General features: G+C 41.2%; 1 protein-coding gene and 1 pseudogene across 5 annotated transcripts in view; one reads left to right on the forward strand and one right to left on the reverse strand.

Moving 5' to 3' along the window:
• COL15A1 (collagen type XV alpha 1 chain) overlaps positions 1–26,094 on the reverse strand; it is a 270,398-nt gene that overhangs the window by 139,646 nt on the left and 104,658 nt on the right. For 4 of the 5 annotated variants that reach the window (XM_074945147.1, XM_074945144.1, XM_074945145.1 and 1 more), the window contains 4 exons: positions 19,532–19,606; positions 18,273–18,362; positions 9,389–9,515; positions 7,368–7,483 (listed from right to left, as the gene is read on the reverse strand). In XM_074945147.1, coding sequence (XP_074801248.1) covers positions 7,368–7,483; positions 9,389–9,515; positions 18,273–18,362; positions 19,532–19,606 — 408 coding nt within the window. The remainder of the gene's footprint in view (positions 1–7,367; positions 7,484–9,388; positions 9,516–18,272; positions 18,363–19,531; positions 19,607–26,094) is intronic. The other variant, XM_074945146.1, reaches the window with a different exon arrangement.
• Positions 906–2,848, forward strand: LOC141983484 (E3 SUMO-protein ligase KIAA1586-like; annotated as a pseudogene).

The following is a 26,094-nucleotide window of genomic DNA, read 5'->3' on the forward strand; positions in this document are numbered from 1 at the left end:
AGTGGGGTCTGTGTGGGGCATTGTTTAGTTGTGGTGGAGGGGCTGTGGGGAGGGGCACTGGGAGGGAGGGAGGGAGGAGAAATCTGTGTGTATTGGGAAACTAGCGAGTGGGGGTGTTCTGTGTGGGATGCTGAGCAGCTGTGGTGGGGCTGTGGGCGGGGGGTGCTGGGCAGGGGTGGTGGTGTGCACAGCACTGTGCATTTGTGTCAGATGTGGGGGGGTTGTGGGCATAGTGGGTTCAGGGGGTGCAGGGCAGGGGAGCTGTGTGGCTCTCTTCTCTCCCCGCCCCCGCTCACCCAATATGTCCTGATATTTCACTTTTGCGATCCGGTCACCCTATTTACAGGCGAGTTTTGACATTGTTCGCCCGCCATCTATCAACACAGCCAGATTCTACTAGCTGGCAAGGGGGGGAAAGGGAAGGAGGGCAATGAATCATACCCTCCCCGCCAGCATTTCAAACGTGGAACGTTGATCACGTTGGGACGGTCGGGAGGGGGGACCCACACATCTCCTTGTGGTCTGTTCATTTGGCTGTATACAAACTCAAGTACGTGCGAATAAACCAAAATGCCTGGCTGTAGTTGCTAAGGAACCGCAAAGATTTCCCAGAAATGAACAAAGGTAAGTGTTGTTTTCGTGACTGAAATCTTTCAAAGGCATTGGACTTTATACATTTACTCGTGATGTTTTACCATTTTCCGGCATTTTTTTGCCACAGATACATGGACGTGATCAGAGCTATGCACAAACTTCCAGTATCATGATCTGAATGATCTCCCATTTGCCCTTTTGTCGAGTCATGCTGTTGAAATAGTAGCCATATAATAAAAGTATTAATTTTAAATAAACCAATCTGGTAAAAAATCAATCCCAAAATGTCACTGTCTAGAGGTCTAAACCATAAAAGAACAGCGACTTCATTTAAATCTGGATGAGACTATAGAGAGTCACACCAAAGTCACATAGTGTAATGCCTGTTAAACTTCATGAAATATTCACATATGATGAGGACAACGGAGTGGTTTGTGTATATTGTCGAGATGCCAGAGATCCGGGAGAATTTTCAACAGGAAGAATGTGGAATGATGTATGGAAGTTGGATTTCTTAAAGCATCATCTGTCAAATAAGCCTCATATAGATGGTGTAACAAGGCTTAGAAACAAAAACCCTTCCTTACGGAGCGGATTGTTTAGCATGATTCTTGAAAGTCCAGTTGAAAAGCAGAGGAGGCAAATTAATCTTGAATGCAAGCGCTGAAACACAGAAGACATCAAGGTACTTATTGACAATGTGTTGTTGGCTATTAAAATGAACAGCTCAGTGCTTTCTGTTCAGGATATTAATGACCATATGGAAAAGTATGTGCGCATACCAGCGAGCTGGAGAAGTAAAAATTATGCTTTTGAATTTCTTGAAATTAGCAACTGCATTGTCCAAAATGACCTCATGCATGAAATAGCACTGGCAATGTTTCATACTCTAGCTGTTGATGAAAGCACTGATATATCCATTAACAGATACTTGATGCTCTACTTTAAATATAGATCCACAAATTCTGCAGACTATAAAACTTTGTTTGGTGGACTATTACGATTGCAAGAATGTGATGCTGTTTCAATAGTGTTTATAAAAAACACCAGCTTGATCTAATGAAAATGACAGATTGAAAATGGTGATGTACACATCTGATGGTGCCTCTGTGATGTTGGGCAAACTCAATGGTGTGGCGGCTCAGCTGAAACGTGATATTCCACACTTAGTCAAGCAACACTGCATTGCACACTGGGAAGACTTGGGGATTTCCGATGCATGGAAAGAGGTCAAGCTGATAAGAGATATCGAAACCTTAATGAGAACTGCCTATACGGTGTTCTGTCGGTCATCCAGGAGAAAATGCAAATTTCAGGAAATAGTGGATGCTTCTGAATGCTAGTCAGTGGCTTTCAGGCCACTCAGTGAAGTGTGCTGGTTATCTTTGCACTTCGAGCAATTATTTGCAACTATAATCCTCTTCTGGAATATTTTGAGCAAGACAAAGATACTGATCCAGTTTCTAAATACTGCCACAAGAAACTGAATACCATGGAATACCGAATAACATTAGAAGTTTTGAACGATGTTTTGTCAGAGCTGGCTTCACTATCCACACTGCTCCAGAAACAGGGCCTTACACTTCTTGAAGCATTTCACCTTGCCCGAGGTAAACTGAACAAGATCAGAAGACAGTACCTTGGAGATTCAGTCTTATGGAGTGACAAAGTTAAGGCTCTCTTAGATATGAGCTCTCAAGAAAATAATGAAATTGATACCAGTTCCATAATAACTTTCATAAACATCTTGTGTGCACATTTGGCAGACAGGTTTCCAGAGGATGAAGTCCAGGAGTGGTCCGCTTTTGATTGTGCAGCAATAGTTAAGTGTGACTTCAATTTTGGAATTCATCAGGTCAAATCCCTATGTTCAAAATATAAAGACTTTCTTGCTGAAGAGATTGTTGTAGTCAGTCAGTACAATGACTTCAAGTTTGCAGTAGCCAAAAGAATCAAAAGCCAATTGGTTTTAAGTTTCCCAGATATGGTGACATTTGCTCACCAGAATGAACAATTTCAGGATCTTGCAAAGTTGATGGATATTGGAGGAACATTCCTAGCATCAAGTGCAGACTGTGAGTGTGGCTTTAGCTTAATGAACACTCTAAAAAACAAACTACATAATCGTTTACAAGTAGATAATTTGGACATGCTGATGTGTATTAAGAGTTACCAGCTGGATGGAGGACGGATAGATCTGGACAGAGTTTATATTGAATGGGCAAACGAAAAAGATCACAGGGAAAAACAGTAAAGTTAGTTTAGCAGTCTTTGATATTTTGACCAATAAGGAAATTAAAATGCATTTGTAATTACATTTCTTATTCTTGGCTGATAATCATTTATTGATATTTTTTAGGAAAATTTTAAATTTAAAAACACAAACTTTTGTTTTTCTTTTTTTTTTTTTTTTTTTTTTACTTATGACGTCTCTATCTGAAAACCCATATAAATTGACACAAATTGCAAATTAAAATTTTTTAAATGTATAAGCATTTTACTCGCTTGGGCGCATTTGCCTCATGGTGCACAAATTTGAACTCTGCTTCAAAAATTTGCACAGAAGAAATTTTTTGCACACATGGCCTGTCAAAAATTAGAGGGAACATTGACTGGAAGATAACTTAATGTGATGCCAATTTTTAAGAGAGACTCCTGAGGCTATCTTGGCAATTATAAACTGGTAAGCCTAACTTCAATACCAGTCAAATTGGTTTAAAACTATAGTAAAGAACAGAATTTGCAGACACATAGATGAACTCAATTTGTTAGGGAAGAGTCAATGCAGCTTTTGTAAAGGAAAATCATGCCTCACAATGTATTAGAATTGTTTGAGGGGGTCAACAAATAAGTGCACAAAGTCTGATCCAGTGGATATCATTTATTTGGACTTTCAGAAAGTCTTTGACAAGGTTGTTAAGCAAAGTAAGCAGTCATGGGATAAGATGGAAGGTCCTCTCATGGATTAGTAACTAGTTAAAAGATAGGGTAGGAATAAATGGTCAGTTTTCAGAATGAAAAGAGGTAAATAGTGGTGTCCTGCAGGGATCTGCACTGGTGAGGCCATACGCAGAGTATTGTGTCCAGTTTTGGGGCCCCCACTACAGAAAGGATATGGACAAATTGCAGAGAGTCCAGCTGAGGGCAACGAAAACGATTAGGGCTGGGGCACATGACTTATGAGGAGAGACTGAGGGAACTGGGCTTATTTAGTCTGCAGAAGAGAAGAGTGAGCGGGGGATTTGATAGCAGCCTTCAACTACCTGAAAGGGGGGGGGTCAAAAGAGGATGGAGCAAGGCTGTTCTCAGTGGTGGCAGATGACATAACAAGGAGCAATGGTCTCAAGTTGCAGTGGGGGAGGTCTTAGTTGGATATTAGGAAAAACTATTTCGTGTCAAACCAACCTGATAGCTTTCTTTGACAGGGTAACAAGCCTTGTGGATGGGGTGTACATGTGGAAGATGTGGTATATCTTGACTTTAGTAAGGCTTTTGATACTGTCTTCTCATAAACAAACTAGGGAAATATAACCTAGATGGAGCTACTATAAGGTGGGTGCATAACTGGTTGGAAAATCATTCCAAGAGAGTAGTTATCTGTGGTTCACAGTCATGCTGGAAGGACATAACGAGTGGGGTCCCATAGGGGTCGGTTCTGGGTTTGGTTCTGTTCAATGTCTTCATCAAGATATTTAGATAATGGCATAGAGAGAGTACACTTATAAAGTTTGTCGACAATACCAAGCTGGGAGGGGTTGCAAGTGCTTTGGAGGATAGGATTAAAATTCAAAATGATCTGGACAAACTGGAGAAATGGTCTGAAGTAAATATGATGAAATTCAATAAGGACAAATTCAAAGTACTCCACTTAGGAAGGAACAATCAGTTGTTCACATACAAAATGGGAAACGACTGCCTAGGAAGGAGTACTGCAGAAAGGGATCCGGGGGTCACAGTGGATCACAAGCTAAATATGAGTCAGCAGTGTAATGCTGTTGCAAAAAAAGTGAACATCATTCTGGGATGTATTAGCAGGAGTATTGTAAGCAAGACACAAGAAGTAATTCTTGCACTCTACTCCACGCTGATTAGGCCTCAGCTGGAGTATTGTGTCCAGTTCTGGATGCCACATTTCAGAAAAGATGTGGACAAATTGGAGAAAGTCCAGAGAAGAGCGACAAAAATGATTAAAGGTCTAGAAAACATGACCTATGACGGAAGATTGAAAAAAATTGGGTTTGTTTAGTCTGGAGAAGAGAAGACTGAGAGGGGACATGATAACAGTTTTCAAGTACATAAAAGGTTGTTACAAGGAGGAGGGAGAAAAAATGTTCTTGTTAACCTGTGAGGATAGGACAAGAAGCAATGGATTTAAATTGCAGCAAGGGCAGTTTAAGTTGGACATTAGGAAAAACTTCCTAACTGTCAAAGTGGTTAAGCACTGGAATAAATTGCCTTGGGAGGTTGTGGAATCTCCATCCTTGGGGATTTTTAAGAGACGGTTGGACAAACACCTGTCAGGGATGGTCTAGATAATACTTAGTTCTGCCTTGAGTGCAGGGGACTGGACGAAATGACCTCTCGAGGTCCCTTCCAGTTCTATGATTCTATGAAGCACTGGAATGGGTTACCTAGGGAGGTGGCGGAATCTCCATCCTTAGAGGTTTTTAAGGTCCAGCTTGACAAAGCCCTGGCTGGGATGATTTAGTTGGCGTTGGTCCTGCTTTGAGCAGGGGGTTGACTAGATGACCTCCTGAGGTCTCCTCAAACCCTAATCTTCTATGATTCTATGGTGTGGAGTGGGACCAATACTGTTCAACATATTCATAAATGATCTCAAAAGTGGGGTAAACAGTGAGGTGGGAAAATTTGCAGACAATACAAAGTTACTCAAGATAGGTAAATCCAAGGGGATCTCACAAAATCCAAGGGGATCTGGGCAACAAAATGGCAGATGAAATTCCATGTTAATAAATGCAAATTAATGCACTTTGGAAAACGTAATCCCAACTATACATACAAAATGATGGGGTCTAAATTAGCTGCTACCACTCAAGAAAGATCTTGGAGTGATTGTGGATAGTTCTCTGAAAACATCTGCTCAGTGTGCAGCAGCAGTTTAAAAAACTAACAGAATGTTAGGAACCATTAGGAAAGGGACAGATAATAAGACAGTAAATATATTTCCTCTATTTAAATCCATGTATGCCCACACTTTGAATACTATGTGCAGTTCTGGTTGCTACATCACAAAAAAAGATATATTAGAATTGGAAAAGGTACAGAGAAGGGCAACAAAAATGATTAAGGGCATGGAACAGCTCCCACACGAGGAAACATTAAAAAGACTGACTCTTCAATTTGGAAAAGACACAACTAAGGGGGGATCTGATAGAGGTCTATAAAATCACAAAGGTCATGGAGAAAGTGAATATGGAAGTGTTATTTACTCCTTCACATAATACAAGCACCAGGTGTCATCCAATGAAATTAATAGACAGCAGGTTCAAAACGAACAAAAGAAAGTACTCTGCACACAACACACAGTCAAACCTGTGGAACTCATTGCCAGGGGACATTGTGAAGGCCAAAACTATAACTGGGTTCAAAAAAGATTTAGATAAATTCATGGAGGACAGATCCATTAATGGCTATTAGCCAAAATGGTCAGGGATGCAACCCCATGCTCTGGGAGTCCCTTGACTCTGGTTGCCAGAAGCTGAGAGTGGATCACAGGGGATGGATCCCTCAATAATTGCACTGTTCTGTTCATTCTGTCTGAAGTATGTGGCATTGGCCACTGTTGGAAGACAGGATACTGGGCTAGTTGTACCACTGGTCTGAAGGCTTTTCTTATGTTCTAACACTGTGTGCTTTTTTATCAAAGTACTCAGGGCCGTGCCCAGCTGCCATTACTCAGGCAAAACTCCCAATGAATTCTGGGTAAAGACTGTAGGATCAGCCCCTCAAATTTTGAGGGAGGTGGTATTGTTTATTCAGTTCTAGAGATGAGCCACAGATACAAATTTCAGAAATGAACTGCTCCAAAATTCAAGGACTTTGGGCTCAACTGCTCTATCCATCTGATAAAGAAGGAGCCCTGGTGCATGTTGTGTAGCATACCAAACAGATTTTAAATTACATAACATGCACCAGGGGCTTTACTTTAAGAATAAAGTAGCCCCCTAGTCTGCAAGGCTGTCTCTACAAGTTAGTTCAAGATGCCTGTTATAAAATGAACAACAAACTCCAGGCTCTCACTTTGAGGATCTATAGTAGTTCTTTTCCTTCTTCATTGCTTCTTTAAATAAAGTAAAAGTAGTCCACATCAAAAGTACAGATTTGCTCTGACTATGGCTCAGTCTGAACTGGAAAGTTTGGATCTAGATCTGAACTGCCCAACAGTTCAAAGAAAAGGAGTACTTGTGGCACCTTAGAGACTAACAAATTTATTTGAGCATAAGCTTATGCTTAAGCTTATGCTCAAATAAATTTGTTAGTCTCTAAGGTGCCACAAGTACTCCTTTTCTTTTTGCTAATACAGACTAACACGGCTGCTACTCCGAAACCAACAGTTCAAGTGGGTTTGGATACGATGTTGCCATGAGATGCCATACTTGCTTAAGTATACAAATAACTGATCACCATAAATGTTATTAGTAGGCTGGAAAGGATAAAGGCACTAATTCAGGAAAGCATTTAATTATATGCGTAAGTGCTTTCCTGAATCAGAGCCACAATGAGGAGCTACATAGTAAGCCATCTATACTAACCTTTTCTCTGCTCACTCCTTGCAAAACAATAGCACCAGAACCAGCTTCTGGTTTTAGTATTTCCTGGGCTACTGTAATGGTGTCACTTTCATGTTGATTTCCAGCATTTGTTGAACCTTAAATAAAATAAAATAAGAGAAAACACACTAGAAGACATTTATCAGGGAAGAGAGCAAATATACAGTAAGGCAAAAAGAAAGAAAATAATTGGTATTTGACAAAAATACACAAACAGAAGATGAAACTGGGAAAGAAGAAGAGAAACCCCCAAAACTCAAGGCAAAAATAAAATCTTTCTGTAATAGAGAAGGATGGAGTTAAATAAAAACATTTAGTTATTTCAAAAACTTTGAAAGATGGTCAGGGGAATTTTTTTTTTAAAAGTGCAAAAAGAGAGATGATAGCTACAAAAGAGAGGATATACTGTGAGATAGGTGAGATAAGGAGAGTGCATTGGATGATCTTCTTGCTTCAACCCTTTGCCTTCCCACTGCCTAACTTTCAACTGTGCAGATTTAAAAATGAGGGATGTGCCCTGCAAGGTTTGTTTGAGGAGCCGTTGGCTTAAGAGTGAGGTAATTAGTTATGCAGTATCCTCTTTGGCCTTACTCCTATTGCTGACCCCTGCTCTAGTAATGTGTTTGTGTGCTGCAATTTTCTCACTATTGGAGAACTGGGTTCCTCTGTGCTTCGTGTCCTGCTTTGTACTTTGTACCTGGCACTTACACATTAAATGTTCCATACCTGCACTACATAGTACTCTATACACATTGGGAAAATGGTGCCTCACATTTTAGATTTTGTACCCCTCACAGTTTCTCACTTTTCATCACCATGACCATCCAATGAATGACAGTTAAGTGACCCTGTTGCTAAGACAGTAGGCTGGAGCTCAAGAGGTCTGGGTTCAATTCTTGGCTCTGTCACAGACTTCTTGTTTGACCTTGACCAGGTCACTTCGGGACAGATTTTTAAAGGTATTTAGGTGCCTAAAGATGCAGATAGGAACAAAGTTTAATTTTCAAAAGTGCCTAGACAATTAACTCCCACTGAAATCAATGTATGTTTAGGTGTCTAAGCACTTCTGAAAATCCCACTAGGCACTTCTCTGTACCTTTAGGTGCCTAAAGACCTTTGAGAATCTGGTCCTTAATCTCTCTGTGCCTGTTTCTCCACTGTAAACTGGGGATAATACTCCCCTACCTCACAGGGTGTGACAAAGATACATTTGTCTATGTGGTACTCAGACATTACTGTGATGGATAACAGTGCTGTTAAGTATGCAGAATTCATTACCATAAGAGATCACAGAATTAAATACTGGAGCTAAATTTTTAAAAGGGGCTGGATAATTTTAGAGCCAATAATATTTATATTTATACATTCTAAAATGGGGTAGTGACACTTCATGATCCCAGGCATCAGCTGATCTAAGCAGAAGTTAGAGAAGTAAAAATCCTTCCTACATATAATACTGCACGGTTGACCAGGTACACAACTGTGAGACACCAGAACTGGTGGGTATGCATCTCCGCTGGCTTGCATTACTGTTCACTGAGATTCATACAGACCAAGAATTTATTTTAATTCTTTGTTTTATCTGTTTTTCCTCTCAAATAAACTACAGTTTATTTAAATGCAGCTATGATTGGGACTCATCTTTGTTGATGGGGGTACGCCTGCTCTTTGTACATCTAAGAACTATGGATCTTTTTTGCCCAAGGTGTGGTTAAATGATCTGTGGGCCCCATAGTTAGCGAAAAGGGGCTCAGGAGGGGTTGCAGTCTCTACCTATAACCACTGTTACAATTGACCAGCTTGAAAAATTCAAAGTGAAACTGTTTGGAAAATGTATTTTACCCTGCAGAAGGCTCAACACGTTCAGTACTGAGGAGATGCCCATCATAATAAACAGAGTATATTTCAAGTAGCACCTAAAATGTGCCACATGCTTTCCATACAGAGAAAATATAGGCCCGGCCCTGGAGAGCATAGAAATAAAAAAGGGTAGCATATAGTGCCTTGTTCTTTGATTGTAGGTGGTTCAGTTGTTTCATCTAATATATGATGTCCTGAGAAATCCATTTCTTCTGATTGAGCTGACACCGTTGGAGGTGCTCCTACAGGTTCAGCTGTTCTTTCTTCAGGCTAAAAACAAAATAAATTCCCAAACAATTGCTTAGCAAGGAAGTAAAGCAGCCATATTTGATCATTATTTCTGAGAAAAGTCTCACCATATAAAATGAATCAATAGGTTTGTTCTACTTCAGAGCAGAAACAAACCTGTTATATTTATGAATTGCAACTAGAGTCTTGGTTTTCTTCCAAATAGTACTTTTTTGTGCACTTGTTCCTAATAATGCCTAATTCTTTCGAATGCGTTTCCAGTTACTGCTAAAAGGCAGGTAACAATAAAATTAACATTTACTAACAAGCAGTATTTGCACATGGGTACATTACAATCAAGCTTTTTTCTCTTTAACTGCTGTTCTTTCTTAAATACCTCATTTCTGTTTGGCAGGAACCATCTCACTAATTTATAGCAATATGGTTTTAATATGAATTTCATATAAGATGTATGAAAGTTTCAACTAAGTTCTCCTGAAAGGCTAGGAAACAGATTTGAAATCCAGATCCTCTGGGCTCGGGAAGAGAAATTTGGCACAAGTCTGGAGAGGGCACAGGTGGCATGAAGCCACCATAGTGGCCTCTTGGTCCTGGAGCTGGCAAGTGCCAGCCCTATCCACAGAGCTGGCAGTCTGCTCTGCCTTCCGCTGGCTGCCCATGGGGTCAGGTATATGTAGGAGCACACCTGCCATACCACATACACAGGGCTTGTCTATACAAACGGTTAATTTGTGGCAAGCTGGGATGTAAATCTACCTTGCCATGCACTAACTGTCTGTGTGGACCCTGCTGACATGACTAAAATTTCCTTAGTACACTTTAATCTACACACTTTATAATGGGAGTAGACCAAAGGGCATTATAGAACTTTAGCGCATGGCAGCAAGGTCCACGTGGACAGTTTGTGCATGGCATATTAGTGTGAGGTAGAGTTACACCTCAGCTTGCCATGCACTAACTGTTCACAGAGGCTTGAGACAGAGCTGGCTCTGTGCCACCAGAGGATTGCCCTACTCTGTCCTCCACTGGCCAATTAAGCAAGGTTTAAATGTGATTTGTGTTGCCATAGCAACATGGAGCACATGCAGTGGACCAAAGAATCTGGCAGCGATGCACACAATGGTAATAAGGAATTTTAACATATTTTGCTACACGTGTAAAGAATGGAATTATGCCTAGAACATCTTTAGCCTGATATTATCCTTCTGTTTTTATGTATATACAAGAGGGAAAACCTTTCAAAGAAGTTTGCTGTGTTTCATAATAGAACACTAGAAATAAGGTTTAAGGCCCTTATCCAGGAAAGCATCCCTATTCAAGATAGCACTTAAGCATGTTCTCAGGTCTCATTGAAATCAATGGAAACTAAGCACATGCTTCAAGTTCAATATGCACTATGATACTGTCCTCATTTTAAAAAGAAGGACAGTGACAGCACAGAGAGGAGGACTGAATACTAAGCCCTGGGGGCAGGGACTGTTTTTGTTCTATGTTTGTACAGCACCTAGCACATAGGTACTCTAGTCCCCATTGGGCTATCACAATACAAATCACAATTATGATTGGTGGGTGCAGATTCTGCTATTTCCAGATTTGAATCTTGCTACTGATGGTAAAAAAATAAAATAAAAAAAATTGCTATTGAAGGCATCATGGCTTCACTGCAGTTACTTGTAAAGCTCTGAGGAAACATAGGGTATGTCTACACTACAATTAAAAACCCGTGGCTGGCCTGTGCCAGTTGACTCAGGCTTGTGGGGCTTGGGCTAAGGGGCTGTTCAGGTTTGGGTTGGAGCCTGGGCTCTGGGACCCTGTATGGCGGGAGGGTCCCAGAGCCTGAATGTCTACAGTGCACTTAAACAGCCCCTTAGCCCAAGTCAGCTGGCATAGCCCAGTCACAGGTGTCTAACTGCAGTGTAGACATACCCATATTTGTTTTAGGAAGTCAATTCTGACTTGCAATTTCTTTCAAAGTTTAAAGAACAAAGGGTAACTGAAGTCTTGTTCACTGTGGGCCAGATCCAACTCCCAATGAAGTCGACAGGTGTCTTTCCATTGATTACACTGGATTTCAAACACCTTCGCTCTAACATATTACATAAATTTGTGTTTGCTCCTTATCTTCTCTTTTCCTTTACTTTTGTATACCTTTTTTGTGATATACTCCAACTATTCATTGAAGCCAACAGCTAAAAGCACCCTTAAATATAATCTGTTGATTGGAATTATAATAAACCTAGACTATTAAGCTTTGCCATGTTTTAACATGCAGTACAGGACTTTGTGTATATAAATCCTTTAATAATCCTGGATCTTGATGCCTATGCCTCCTGCAAAAGGGGCAGATATTTTTTCCTCTAAATACAGTCTCCAGTGACTTTCCTCTTCTGCTTCTGTATAACCAATACTACACAGAAACAACAGATAGAAAAGGACAATCCCTGGCTTTGTTCAATTATTGGTATCAAATGTTTTATATTAATGTGAAGACAAATTAAGCAGAGGAAAGATTTACATAAAACGTTTCCTTTTACTAATGTTAAATAATAGATAACCTTTAATAAAAGGAAAAGAAAGTGATCGTGGTAATTCCGCTCCAAAATCTCACTTCCTTCCCGAGAAAGATAATGGGAAAAATACTGAGGGGAAAAAATGGCTACACATGCAAAAGATAATAGAACAGTGAGCAGTAAGCAGCACATTGCATGTTAATAAAAATAAAATCATGCCACGTAAATTTGATTACTTGATAGAATTACAGGGATTAGTAGATAAACAGTAAACCAAATATACTCTGATTGGATTTTAGCAAAGCATTTAACAATCGCCCATGAAATCTCTCAAAATTAATCCACACAGGAGCACTGTCAAGTAAAAAGAAAACTGGCTGAAGAACTGTATGCAAAAGGTTAATGATAAAGAGCAATATACTACCTCTGGGAGGAGGTGTATGGTGTGGGTCACATGGATCTGTGTGTTAGAATCATATATTCCCTCTGCATACATGCACTCTACCCAAGTACAGGGAAGAGGGATCGCTTTTTCGGGAGGCACATAGATGGAACAGAAGGCAGCCCCTCTGTATGTGTTCTGTGGGGATATGGAGGAAAGGGTGGGAGTGGTTGCAGCAGAGCATGAGCTGCATTCCCTGCAGACCCAATGAATTTCCATGTATAAATCTGGACAGAAGTCAACAGAGGTTGGAGCTGGGTTAACTCCCTCTGTGGCTCCTACTAAGCAGGCAGCCAAAGAGGACAGGCAAAGGCAATAGCAACCTGGCTGCTGCAGCGGGAGAGAAACTACAGGAGCTGTGTGGAAGGGCAGCCATGCTTGGACAGATCCTGTGCCCACGCCTTCTGCTTGGGTCCCTTCAAAGTGGATCTCCAGGATCTCTGTGGTTGGGAGATCTCACTCACAGCAAAGCTCCACAGCCCTACAAAACTCTCCGTCTGGAGGGGTGATTCCCAGGAAACTCCATGAGCTCACAGTTTTCTGTCTCTGGAAACTCACGCACGAGTTTCTCTGTGGGAGGAGGTTTTCTGGCCTTTAGAATGTAGAGAAGGAAAAGGCCTGTTAGGTCATCTAGCTCACCTCTCTGCCAGTCCAGAATGGTTTGTTATTGCACATTTAGGACCCAAATCTACAAGGTAATGGGCACCTCAAGTGAGGTGTGCTGAGGACTCTCCTCTCCCAATTAAGTTCAGAAGGCATTGCTCAGCACCTCACAGAAGAGGGTCCAGATGTCAATGTGCCAAGTAATAGGGTTTCCAACACTTCCCTTGGGAGAATGCAACATAGAAAGAAATATTTCATGACTGTAACAGGGTGTACGGGCCTGGGGCCTTAGGTGCCCAGGGAGCATTCAGCCCTCTTCAGTTATCAGACACAGCAGGAATGGGACAAGTGGTCCCTATAAAGGGCTGAGAGAGCTCAGGTGGAGAAGAGAGCTACAGGAAACAAGTGGGGTCCTGTAGCAGGCCCTGAAGTGGGGGGAGGGGTGGAGGGAAGAAAGAAGGTGCCAGGGGAAAGGCTTCTGAGCTCCTGTAGCCTGTGCTGATCAAGGGAATAGCTTTGTTTTGTGTGAATTGAGAGTTTGTGTTTCAATTAATAAACCATGCCCTCAGGCAATGGCCTGAAAGAGACTGAGATGTGGCAATAGGTTTTTCCTGGGCTGGTGAGGGAGCTTACAATGATATTCAACCTAAATATTCTGTTTCCTTACTTCATCCCATTATTCTCATTTACACTCCCTGTCAACACTAGCGTTAAGTGCTCCAAGCACCCTGACTTCTGCCCATTTGTTAGGCTGTATAACTAATTCCCAAGGAAAGTGGTGGATGGTGTATTTGAAATGAGAGTAGACAGGACTCTAGAGAATGTGCTGTCGGGAAAAATCCTGCATTGTCAGGGAGATGGACTAGATGCCCAGCAGGTCTTTTCCAGCTCTAAACTCTAGGATTTATTTAATCCTTGTTCAGAACTATAGTACATTTTCCCCACGAGACAAAGGCATTTCTGGAATTTATTTTTTGCCACCTTCAATACTACTTCCTAAGGACTAGACTGAAGCTTTACATCCCTGCCCCAGGAAGGAACTGTGACTCAGGGAAGCTGCACCTGGGGAAGAGTAATTTTACTAAGGCATTTTAAAGGATGCAACAGACTCTTCCTTTGCACCAGCCAATTCTCTACCCACTACTGGCACTCCGTCCCACTTCTTGCCCACCTGCATGTGAGCTGGAGGGAGAGAAGAAAGCAATGGCGCAGCACAGCCTGCTCTCCCCCAGTGCACAGAGTGGCAATTCAGGTAAGTGTGTGCACGTGCATGGCACTTATGTCCCCTTGTCACAATCTTGCCCTAAGTCTCTAATTACAATAGCTATGTTGCTATTGTTGTTGTTTTCCTTAAAGAAAATGCCTTTTAGTAGATTATGCATTGTATTCCTGATTAAATAGGACAATCCACTACAGGCTGTCAAGTATTACACATACACATGGCCCAATGTATATTTTATGAGCCCTGAATTGATCATCATCATTTACGTTTCTGTTTATGAGCGTTTTGATTACAAGAAATGAATTGTAAAGTTGGCAAAACACATTTGGAGCATTTGTTTCTACATTTTAAATTCTTATGGCTTTGAATTTAAGAAAAGAGAGTGAATAGTATCAGAACAGGGAAGAGCCAACAAGTTAGGCCCAGCATTAAAGCGTAAATGGAAAGTATCTAGAAAACTAACTGATTATCTAAAATTATATAGTACAAAAATAGAAATGAATCCAATCAAAAAATAATGATCCCTAATATTCCTTCCATTTCCTTCAATCCCATTCTCACATTTGGCAGCATTTAATTATTAGTTTTAGGGACTCCCCTCCCTTCCCCCCATGATTCCCACAGATAAATTCTGCCAATGCTGGTCACTCATTGAGTAAATTATACCAGGGTATCCATAATTAACTCCTTTCAGAGTGGCAGCTCTTCTAGAAATGAGCCATCTCTCTTTCCTGATGATTCCCTATGCTGAAAAACTATGTGCAAGCTGATGAATGGAAATGTACTGAAATATCCCAAACAGTTCAATCTGTTGTTACTGCATAGTACAGTAGAATTTAGCAGACTACTAGATTATGCATCCTTGGCACAAATAAGATTCTTCAATCAGCAGCTATATTGTCAGTTATGACCCTGGACTTTTTTCATTCCAGACTAGCCTGGGAATGTACTTTGAACTTCTGATCTTGGAGAGTTTGCTTGGCAATTTGTAATAGCATTACATGAATACATACTTTTTCAGAAGCATCTATTAGTGACTGTATTGATTATTATATTGTTATTAGTCTCTTTATGTCCCTTCTTTAATATTTCTAAAAAAAAAAGGCACATTACAAATCCATGGACATTCACACTGGAAAGCATACATATCCAACGAGTCACATTTAGACATTTCACATTTGGCAAAAACCCATAGCTTTTTTTAAAGGCAACATAAAGCTTACAAGTTAGTGATACACTAGTGCTTCCTTTTTGAAGTTTAATGACATTATTGTAACACATTTTAAAAAACACTAAGTTATGTATGTTGCCTAAGAAAGAACATTCACGTGAATTCTTACAGTTTAAGGGAAATGAACATTTATAAGCCCTCCAGGATTATGATTGTTTGGCTCAGAAACCTATGCAACGTAAAACATGGGGTGATTATCTCATACAAAGAGCCTTACTGTAGCTGTAACTAGGACTTCACACAGACTCTCTTTGTTTCAAGGCACACTAAAAAAGACAAACCATTACTGAAAAAGTGAATGTAAAATGAATACAGATTGTATAGATGTTGCTTGCTTTTAAGGTTTTAAACAAAATCCTTCTGAAGATTCATTCTCCATGTTTGCTATATTAGCATAATATTTCCATCTGAAGAGAAAGCAGCAGCTTTGCAATTCTAAAAAAATATTTTCTCTTAGCCTCAGTTATCTTTCCAGTGTACAAACCACTTTTAGAACAACAGAAATAAATAACAGACTATCAGTGCATGTGAGTGTTTTATGGAGACGGATTTGTGGAAAAATTGAAAGAGTGACAAGTAAATTAGAAAAGGAGTACTTGTGGCACCTTAGAGACTAACCAATTTATTTGAGCATAAGCATCGGATGAAGTGAGCTGTAGCTCACGAAAGCTTATGCTCAAATAAATTGGTTAGTCTCTAAGGTGCCACAAGTACTCCTTTTCTTTTTGCGAATACAGACTAACATGGCTGTTACTCTGAAACAAGTAAATTAGAGATATATTGAAAAGGTTTGCAATAGTTTAGTTGTGCCCATGTGTGTTGCTGTCCCGAAGAGGCCCACAGGAAAGTGAAATAGTTTGCTCCCTCTCCCCCAGTTAATACCAACTACAGCTTCATCATTCCTATAATACAGCCCAGTAGTGCTGGAATTGTCACTTCCCTTAACACTGATTCTTAATTACCAGCTTCTAGTTTATTGCAGGACAGGCTACAGAGCATTCAAAAAATCACACACTACATTAGAAGATATGACATTCCTGTACTACTCTGACAATGTTAAACCTTGACATGATCTTTCCACAGAGGTTTCCTGTCTAGTGCAGTGGAGGTCTCAGAAGCGTGGTACAAGGGAGTAGGTCACAGTTTGGCTGCTTGATAAATTTGTGAACGTGGGCATATACTTGACCCATGGGTAGCAACCATTTGACTTCTAGTTCCCCTCTTATGATATAAGTTAGAATTACATTGCGAGCACATCTTAAACTGCAACTTTCTACTCAAGGGGAGAATGCAAACTCTTTACCTGTTCCTTAAAAGTATATACAAACTACCTTCCTTTTACTTAGTAAGGACAGTACATCATCTTTGCCTTTTTAACAGGTTATTTTTAGACATGTCACCTGACACATATTGCTACGGGTTACCCAGAAAAAAACAACAACAATCTACTGGCAAGAGATGTTTCCATGCCATAGCACTGCAGCATGGAAGTCACTATTCTACCAAAACTCCCCCTGAAGCACAAGTGGTAGCCAAAACCTTCCACTTGGTTTAATGCCAGGCCAAATTACTCCTTTAAAGAAGTAGCACGCATATGATCTGCAAAATGGTGTGTTCTGTGGAAACTTGGAAGTGATAATGGAAAAGTCAAGGTAATACATAGGACAGTCTACAAAAACAGTATAGCTTAGTACGGGAAAAATGTTCTGTTTTTCTTATACAAGAAATAACTTTTCTGAACATTCTGGTTAATTCTATACCTAAGCCAGATCCCTGGGTCTCAGGCACTCCTTGTCCTCTTGTGTTGCAGACAAAGAAGGATACCTTTATTCTGTGTTTTCAGGAAGAAATTAAACTGAATCAAAGAAAGAATCACCTTTGCAACTCATGCTTTGTGATACTCTGCATCTCATCAAGCTCCTGATATGGCCAGAGTAACATGGGGGAGTGGGGGCCCTCAGGACATTTGACCACCCTTCTTATATTAATTCTTTTTAATGAATTATAGGGTGCCTTAATACGGGCAGGAAATACATTCCTTCTTTCATCAGGTCTCCCAAAGAGTAGAGGGTGGAATAAGGAGCGCTAGGGGTGGAAGGCTATACAGTGTACTGTGAATGAGGTAGGGATACACAGTGAATGATATAAATCCTGCAGATCTATGCCGAATTTTGGCCATGGTCTATATTCAGCTACTACAGTGCAATTCTGGACTAAATCCAGATTTATGCTGGTGTAAATGAAAAAAGATCTGAGCCGTATGTTGACAAGATAGGCAGCATGTAGTAAGTGAACAAGGCAGGAGTCCACTCACTGAACAGTCAAGATAGATTTTAAAAGTACTGAAACAAACCACATTAGGTCAGCCACTTATCACCTGGCATCAAAGTGGGTTATGCAATGTTGTGGAGACACTTAAAAAAAGGGCATGAGGGGAAAATGAGGATAGGATCCTGCAATACTGTCTTGTAAACCTATATGATAAGAAAACTTCAGAGAAAAAAGTCACTAAGTCACACTCCTTCCACATGGGCTGCTCCAGGAGCAGCATAACAATGTGCTAACCTTAGCTTGGGGCAAATTTGTTAATTCACTATCAAGCCCGAAGGAAGCTGGATTTCCAAGGCCAAATTCTGCCTTTGGTAGGATACGTCACTCTGATTGGCTTCAGAGGGTGCTGCAAATGAGTATCCAATGGCAGCATTTGCACCTCACTACTTAAAGTACTGGTAATGCAGAACGGTAAAGTTGAATAATTGCTGACACTTACTAGGGTTTGAGAAGATGCAATGACTTCTTGTGTCTCAGGAACTCCTTCCTGCTCTTGAATGCTACCAGTGCCACTAGAATCTCCTGATGCCTACACAAAAGCAAATTAGGGTGAGTTTAGAAAATTCCAGAGTCAGAATGTTATGTTCTAGCATGAAATAGCTCTTCAGATTCTTTTGTACTTCACTTTTCACTTGTAGTTATGTGGGGAAAATTAGTTATAGGTATTTCTCAGCAACTTAGCTCCAGTATTATTATGAAGTAACTTATTTCAGTATTTAAAGTGGAGTATGGAGATGAGTATATTAGCAAAATGAATATCACCACTCAAGGACTCAAAGGTGATGGAGACTAAAGATTGGGAAATTCCTTGAAGATTCTGGCTTCCAAGGGGCACAGCACAGAACAAAGAACACCAACAAAGCACTTTCAAGCATTTCAGTGTGTTCCAAAGAAGAGAGACCACCATTTGTTTTTTTAAGGATCCAAGGGTACAGGTCTAGAATATTGGGCTGTAGGGGACCCTGGATCTCTGACACTCCCTTTTTGCCACCAAGGGAGCTGGATGAAGCAGCAACTCTCTAAACTTGAAAGGCCAGGCCCCATAGGAAGTCCAGTCGGAGCTCCCAACGCCTACAGCTACCTGACTGGCTCACACCCGCTATTTAAGCTAGGAAGTGAGCTGGGAGGACAGTCCAAGCAACTGTGCAAACTTTCTGCTGCTTCTGCCACATTTCACTCTACTCTTGCCTGCCTCCTGCAATCTGTATCTAACCCTGTTCCTGAGTCCTGCTTTGCTGCAGACCTGTTCCTCATTCCTAGCTCCCACTTTTCTCCTATTCCATGCCTGATCCCTGCCTCTCTCTGATTTCTGCCTTTTCACTTTGCTCATGACCATTGGCTACCAAACCTAGCTGACCTCCAGCTCTGACTTCTGACTCCAACTCTGGTTTAACCCTTGGGTCTGTCATTTGGTATCTGGCCTTGGCTTCGATTCTCAGCTTCGATTTCCGGTCCTGACTCTGGCTGGACCCCCTAGCTCCCGTATTTGGCAGTTGATTCCAGCTCTGACTTCTGCTTCTGCTCCCTGACCTGGACACCTACTCTGCCCACTAGACCTGACATCTGCTCTCTGACCACTAAGAAAGACTGCCTAGATCCCAGCTCCTGACAGTTTTGTTAAAAAAGTGCTATTGTAATTCAAATCCTTGGCACAGAACCACTGAAAACAGATGGAGAGGTGTGCGTGTAAGTACTCACATATGGGTCATCATCTTCACATTGGTCTTCAGTAGCCCTTGGGTCAGGTTTGATCATTAGTTGTTGAATCGACCCCTACAATAAATAACAAAAGCAGTTCAAGGAAGTGTTCTCTTCAAATGACCTTTATGAAAGCATTGTGGGGAAAAGGACAGACTGGACCCTGTTTATTTTGGAAAATTATCTAAAGCATGAAGTTTGGCTAGGAACACACATGGCCTTAAATATTAACAACCTCCACCACAGAAGCTGGGAAGTTGTTGGAGATCCTCATCAGCTGTAAGGAGCTTGATGGCCCAAAACGTAACCCGAAGGGTCATTAATTAAGCCGGATAGCAATCTCTAAAAAAAAAATGCCCTCTGCTGAGATTATTATTGCTAATAGATGGTGAAAATTTAAAAAAAATTAAGGAATTGTTATTGGTGGTGCAGTTTCCATTGGTATGTATACAGCGCTTCCAGAGAATTAATTCCCAGTACATTGGCTAGATTACTTAAACCATATTTCAATATCCCATTCAGTTTATAAAATTTGTTATATAATTTATGAGTTTGTTACTAGGATAATAGTGGATCTGTGTGAGTTGCATTATACGCCTTGTGAAATGTTGAGGAAAAATGGCCGAACTGCCACAGATTTATTCAGATTTCTCTTCAATAACTCATCCTGGCATTTAATCGGTCACTTTAAATCATTAGAATAATACATTTTACATATATTTTAATATTGTAAATTATAAACAAATCAAATAGCTTGTCTAATTTTACCAACAAAACGTAATCTGGTTTTAAAGCAGTAGCAACCCAGAGATAGCACAGCAATGTGAGTTACTAACAACAGTGGGAAATGGGAAAAGTGTATTTCTTTAGCACATGCAATACTCAAAAACAGCTGAACCATATTTTCCTCAAAAACTTTCCAAACAAATGTCCCTTTGGACTGAAAGCAAGCATGGAAAACTTCCGCTCAAAAGAAATATGCTTGCCAAAATTTATGAGCTGCTGAAAGATGGGTTAAGAAAGAGAACATGCAGTAACATACATGCTCTAATAGAAAAATCCATTCAAAAGGTATACTTAAGTACTTAATTTGAATATATGAAGACATGTAAAATGTGTGCACAAAGCAAAGGAAACGGTGCAGAAGTCTAACAACTATGTTAAACGCTTCATGGAAACGTGCACAATATTCCTCTGCACTCTAGTTTTGGGTTCAGAAAGAGTATGCAACTGGGCAACTTCTGAGACAGTATTTAAAAAATATATTATGCTCCCTACAAGTACACGCAGTGGTGTGCTATATATTCAAAATACTTAACCTTAACAGTTTACATTACATTAAAACTACCTTTAAAGAAAATTAGATCACATTTTCAAACCTGGAGGTTTCAAATTAAGCACCCACACCTCTAAAAATCAGGCCACTCATTTGGGTTCCTAAAGCCAGGCAGCTAAGTTTGGATATGGGGCCCTATTGTACACTTAGAAGCCTGAAGAACTGTTATTTCAGCCCATTTCTACCCTTTGGAAGACAGCAAAGCAAACACTGGATTTTGGGTGTCTCCCCTAGAGGGAGGAGCGCAGTCTCTCACAGTGGAGAAGCCTATCTCCCTGCTGCCTCCAGGCTTGCAGCAGTTTGTCTCTCTTCCCCCGCAACCCCTAGGAGAGAGATTTTAACAAGTTTCAGGTAGCCCTTAATTGGACTCAGGTGTCCCTAATTGACCTGAAGTAACCTCTTCCCAGCTTGTAGGGAAAAGGGCCTTTACCATTCTAGGGCTAACATACCTGTTTTCCCAGACCCTCTTGCAGCCGTCCGGCCTGACTTTGTCACAGTACAGAAACATCTGAAAGTTAGCCACCACAACGTACAAATATTCCAGCAGTTATCTGGACAAATGAAGGTGAGGGGGCACAACTGAGACCCAATCCTGTGCCGCACTAAGGGAAAGGAGCTCCAGACGGGTTATAAGAGCAAAAAGGACAATAATAGTACCTCTAGGAGAGCTCTCAGGGTCTGTGGCTACAATGCAGGGCTGGACTGTGTATTTGGGAAAGATGCCACCACTGAGCCATTGCATTGTGTGGATACCACCAAGCAGTGACCAGGACACCAAGCATGAGGACTTAACCCTCACTTCTTATCGCCTTGCGGGACAGAAGTAGACCCAGTCCTGGAGACCCCAGAAGTTGACCAAATCACAGTCACAGCATCCACAGGAGGAGAACCAAATTGCAGGGGGAAAGGGAGACACATCTAGTAAGTATTGTAAGATATTTTTATAAAAAAGTTTATGGGAAAGGGGTTTTAAGCAACCTAGTTCCAGGTACCATAAGGGTGCCGCCATATTTGTCTACAATCACTTTGCCACCTGAGCTTTTGTTCCCCCACCCTTTGCTCAAAATGGCAGCCGCAATGAAGGATGTACAAGTTCTCCTGCCTTTTGCTCCCCACTCCCCACCTTTGCTAATACACAACCACCAGTATCTTGCGGTCTCCTTTCCTACAAACCTTGGGTCTGCCTAGGGGGGGCAGAGGGTCTCTTGATTCATCTCTCCACTCTTCGTATACTTTGTGAAGAGCAAGGATCTGAGTTGCTAATTGGTAGCCTTACAAGATGCCAGTAAGGGCACAGCAGGTTCTAGGGCTCTCCATGCAGTAATATAAGGCTCTACTTATGAGTCACTCAGGGGAAGCTAGAGAGAGGAAGTTATTTTTGCTGACTCACTCTAATATCCAATCAGCCGAGTCCTGTTACAGTAGCTCCAAGTGCCTCTCGGAGAACAGAGAGCTAGGAGCAGGAACAGAGGGGTCTTGCTGAGAAAAAAACTTCATGAAGACCTGAGATCAGTAGAAACCGTAGGCTGAGCATTATGTATTGCTCTTGTTGTTATATAACAATACATGCAGACTCCAGGGTAGGAGTCTACACATGTCTATACTATGCTGCCTCTGAGCTTCCAGCCCACTGTTCCCTCTGTGCTTCTGCTCCCATGGTGAGATAGGAGTATACTTAAGGGAAAGCTTTCCAAAGTACTGTTTCTGTTGGCTGCCATCGTGAGCAGTGGGAACACTAGATAAATGGAGGTACTAAGTAATAGTGTTGAGAGAGATGGGAGCAGCAGGAGAGAGTGGTTTGACATGTGTGTTGGTTGGCAGGGAGAGAGAAGGTGGAGTCGTTGAAAACTCCCTGCATGCATGTTGATGTTGACAGCGGGCGCTGGAGGGTGGGTGGGGGTAGTGTACTATGCTCTTTTTGGGAATAGCAACAAGGGACAGTGCTGTGTGTATACACAATGCATATGCCAGGATAGGTCAAGCACTCTCCACTAGGCTTTTCAGCTTCTCCCACAGCATGCCTTGCAACAGTAGGGCTAACACAGTGGAGCATCAAAAATACATGCATATGCCCAGGGTACCTCACTACTGAGCAGAAGTTTTGGCTTGGTAAAATGGGAGTGGATGCAACCAGGATTTGAACTGGGCTGAATCAGTGATCCAGCACTCTTTTGAGGATGCTTCTAGCATCTGAGGGGTGGGGAGGGGGGGCGGTATTTGTTTGTTAAAGTCCCTAGCCCTTATAGTTTCAAAGGAAACCTTACCAAGGTGAAACAAGTGCAACCAGCGCAGCAATTTGCAGAGGCCTGAAACAATAGCTCAGAGATGTGCGACCTCTCCCATTCCTCTCACTGCCTGATGATGGGCAGTTCAGCTATCCAGTGATTATTTACTCTTTCATTGTGACTCATGTAAGAAAAGAGAGGGAGGATCACACACCTGCACACTCTATCAAGAGCAGCCTCTCATTCTGGTGCCATGACTGGAAGTTGTTTGGCAGATACCACCATTTCCCTCCCCGCATCTGACCTCTGGAACCAAAAGGCCAGGGGAGCAAAGTTGAGCCCTCCCAAAATGAAGTCAATTCTGCAGAGCCTAGCCACTACCTCCAGCCAAGTTGCCCAGCCTGGGGAGTGGTGGCAGGTCTGCCTCAGTGGAGAGTGTGGGGCCAGGCAGTTTCCTCCTTGGCGCTAAAGGTTGCAGCTCCCACATCTGCTGCAGCCCTTCTGCAGACTCAGGCAGACATCACCGCATCAGTTACACTCAGCTCATGTTTTCAAGCTTTTCTTTGCAATCATGAAGGCCAGAAACAATTGTTCCCATGAGAGCTGAGATTTTGATCTCATCACACATCTCTGGAGCCCTAGACACATGTCTGTTGTGCCCATCATGGATCTGAATCCCTCTGAGGGGTAAACAAGTCTGAGGAGGCCCACAGAGCATAAGGGATCATATTTTGAACATTTGCATCATCTGCCGTGAGTGGTGTCTGATTTCAGCATCTCAAGAGGATGGAAACTGGCTTGTGCCCAGAGTGAGGGAGAGAACCACCACCTTCTTTTTTCCAGCTTCAGCAAGGTGTGCAACTCAAATGGAACGACAACATTCAGCGTGAAAAAGAAGTTGAGGACGAAAGGCGTTTTATGGCCCATGCTAACCTGTACTTCCATAGTCAAGTTCACAAATGCGATACCAAAGTAATCAGGATATCTGCTGAAATTCACATAAGCCTAAGTTTGTTTCATGTTGTTTTACCATAATTACATGACAAAACAGTGTGCAACTGCGTATTTTTATGGAAAAGATGCCCCCACGTGTAACCCATTATAAATTTCTATTGAGCATAGATACAAACTACTGTACTGTGGAAATCACCAACTCAATCTTTGCCTAACCTTTCAAACTCGGGTGCCTAAAGCTAGGGACCTTAAGCAAAGTAGCCTGATTTTGCTGGACTCCCATAGTTCAAACCGACTTAATGGGACTGGTTGCATGAGCCATGACAGTGAAATTTGGTACTCAGATTTATATAGATTTATATTTTTAAAGGTGCATTAGATCTATAGAGATCTCTAGTACAAATTAATGCATTAATGAGATCCCTCCAAAGTCTGATTCAATGCCCATTTGAAGTCAATGCAAAGACTCCCATTGACTTCGATGAGTACTGGATTAAGTCCATGGCGATGATAAGTGGATAAATTACCCTAGATACTAGCACTGGATGATCAAAAGAACAGCTATTATTATTAATAAACTATTATTTGGTCACTAGCTAGTGAAAAAGAATAAATAACGAGAGATAAATGTAGCGCTAGAAGTGCAGGGGCAATGCTTGCTAACCTTAACTAGAGTCGCATGCATGTTTTGAGGGAAGACTATGCTGCCCCTTAAATTGTAATTTTTGTTGTCTGAAGTTGAAATGTTCTGATTCTAAGTACAAGTGCATCTTCCTATTGCTTACCAGATGGAGCTCAAGATCTGCTACTACCAATGGGTTTAGGAAGGTATTTCCTGTTTTTCTGAAGCAAAAACTTCAATGAAAATTGGCACTGTTGCTTAATTAGTTTATTGGGAAAGATATTACTCTCCCAAATTATTATGCACCACTTGAAGTAACTGGAGACGTAAAAAGAAGACAAAACAAAAAACCTGATGTTTTCATTTTGACTGGGTGCCGAGTCAGGCTTTTACATTTTGACCGATTTCAGTTTGGAAGTTGACAGGCTGAGAATTCCAAGCTAGTCCCAGCAGGAAGCTGTTTTTAATCAGGCTGATGAGGCATGGAAACCTCGTGCTAATGTTTAGGTCTATTCCATGTCACTGAACCACAACATAAGGTTCTAGCAGTATATCAACCGTAGACACAGCTTACATCTTGCATTGAAACTATCCCCTGGGCTGGTGGTCATGTAACTTACATGATCAGTCTGTTGCTAATGGTTAGCGGGGAATAAGTGTGTTCAGCAAATCACAGTTAAAAATGCTGTTACAGCATTAAAATGATACACTTAGAAAAAGTGAAACAAACCAATGCTCTAAACCAAACCTAATTACAAAGGGCACAGGAAGCCTCATGGTATATTTACATTGAGCCTTAAGAGATAAGCCTGGAGTTCGATGTTGAATTGTTGGCAAACATCAGATCATGGTCTAGAAAAAGTTGCACTCTTTTATATATTTGCTCCTTACAAACCCCAACTAGCCACCTTTCCTTACCTCTTCCAAAAAACTCTCCACTCCCCTAACCTAGGAGATTCCTAGGAGATTCTCCCTTTGGAAATTCAAGCTCATTAGATCCAAAACTCCAAGAAAAACTGCAGTCTTCCTTTGCTTCCAGTTCTGTCAACTGGACTTGCAGAATCCGTGTTGCAAACCCTCTGTGAACCAAATCCTGCAATGGTCATAGACATCTAGAGCTGACCAAAATGATCATGAATACATTAATGTTGTCTCCCGCCACATTTCTAGTCTATTCACACTGTGACTCTCGCATGAAATATACCAAAAGATCTATAGAGTCTCATTCAGTATTCAATCTCTCTCCCTTTATATTGAGTATTGTGTACACACACAAACACACACTCATGTGACTCTACACACACACACACACAGAGTGTAAACGTTAATGTTACATCTGAAGATGACAGAATTTGTTTTCCTTTTTAAAAAAATACTAGGAAGTCACATAAAAAACCAAAAAGTTATGAAGGTTGTAAAGTCAAAC

Source organism: Natator depressus, chromosome 2, assembly GCF_965152275.1.
Source record: "Natator depressus isolate rNatDep1 chromosome 2, rNatDep2.hap1, whole genome shotgun sequence".
NCBI lineage: Eukaryota > Metazoa > Chordata > Testudines > Cheloniidae > Natator > Natator depressus.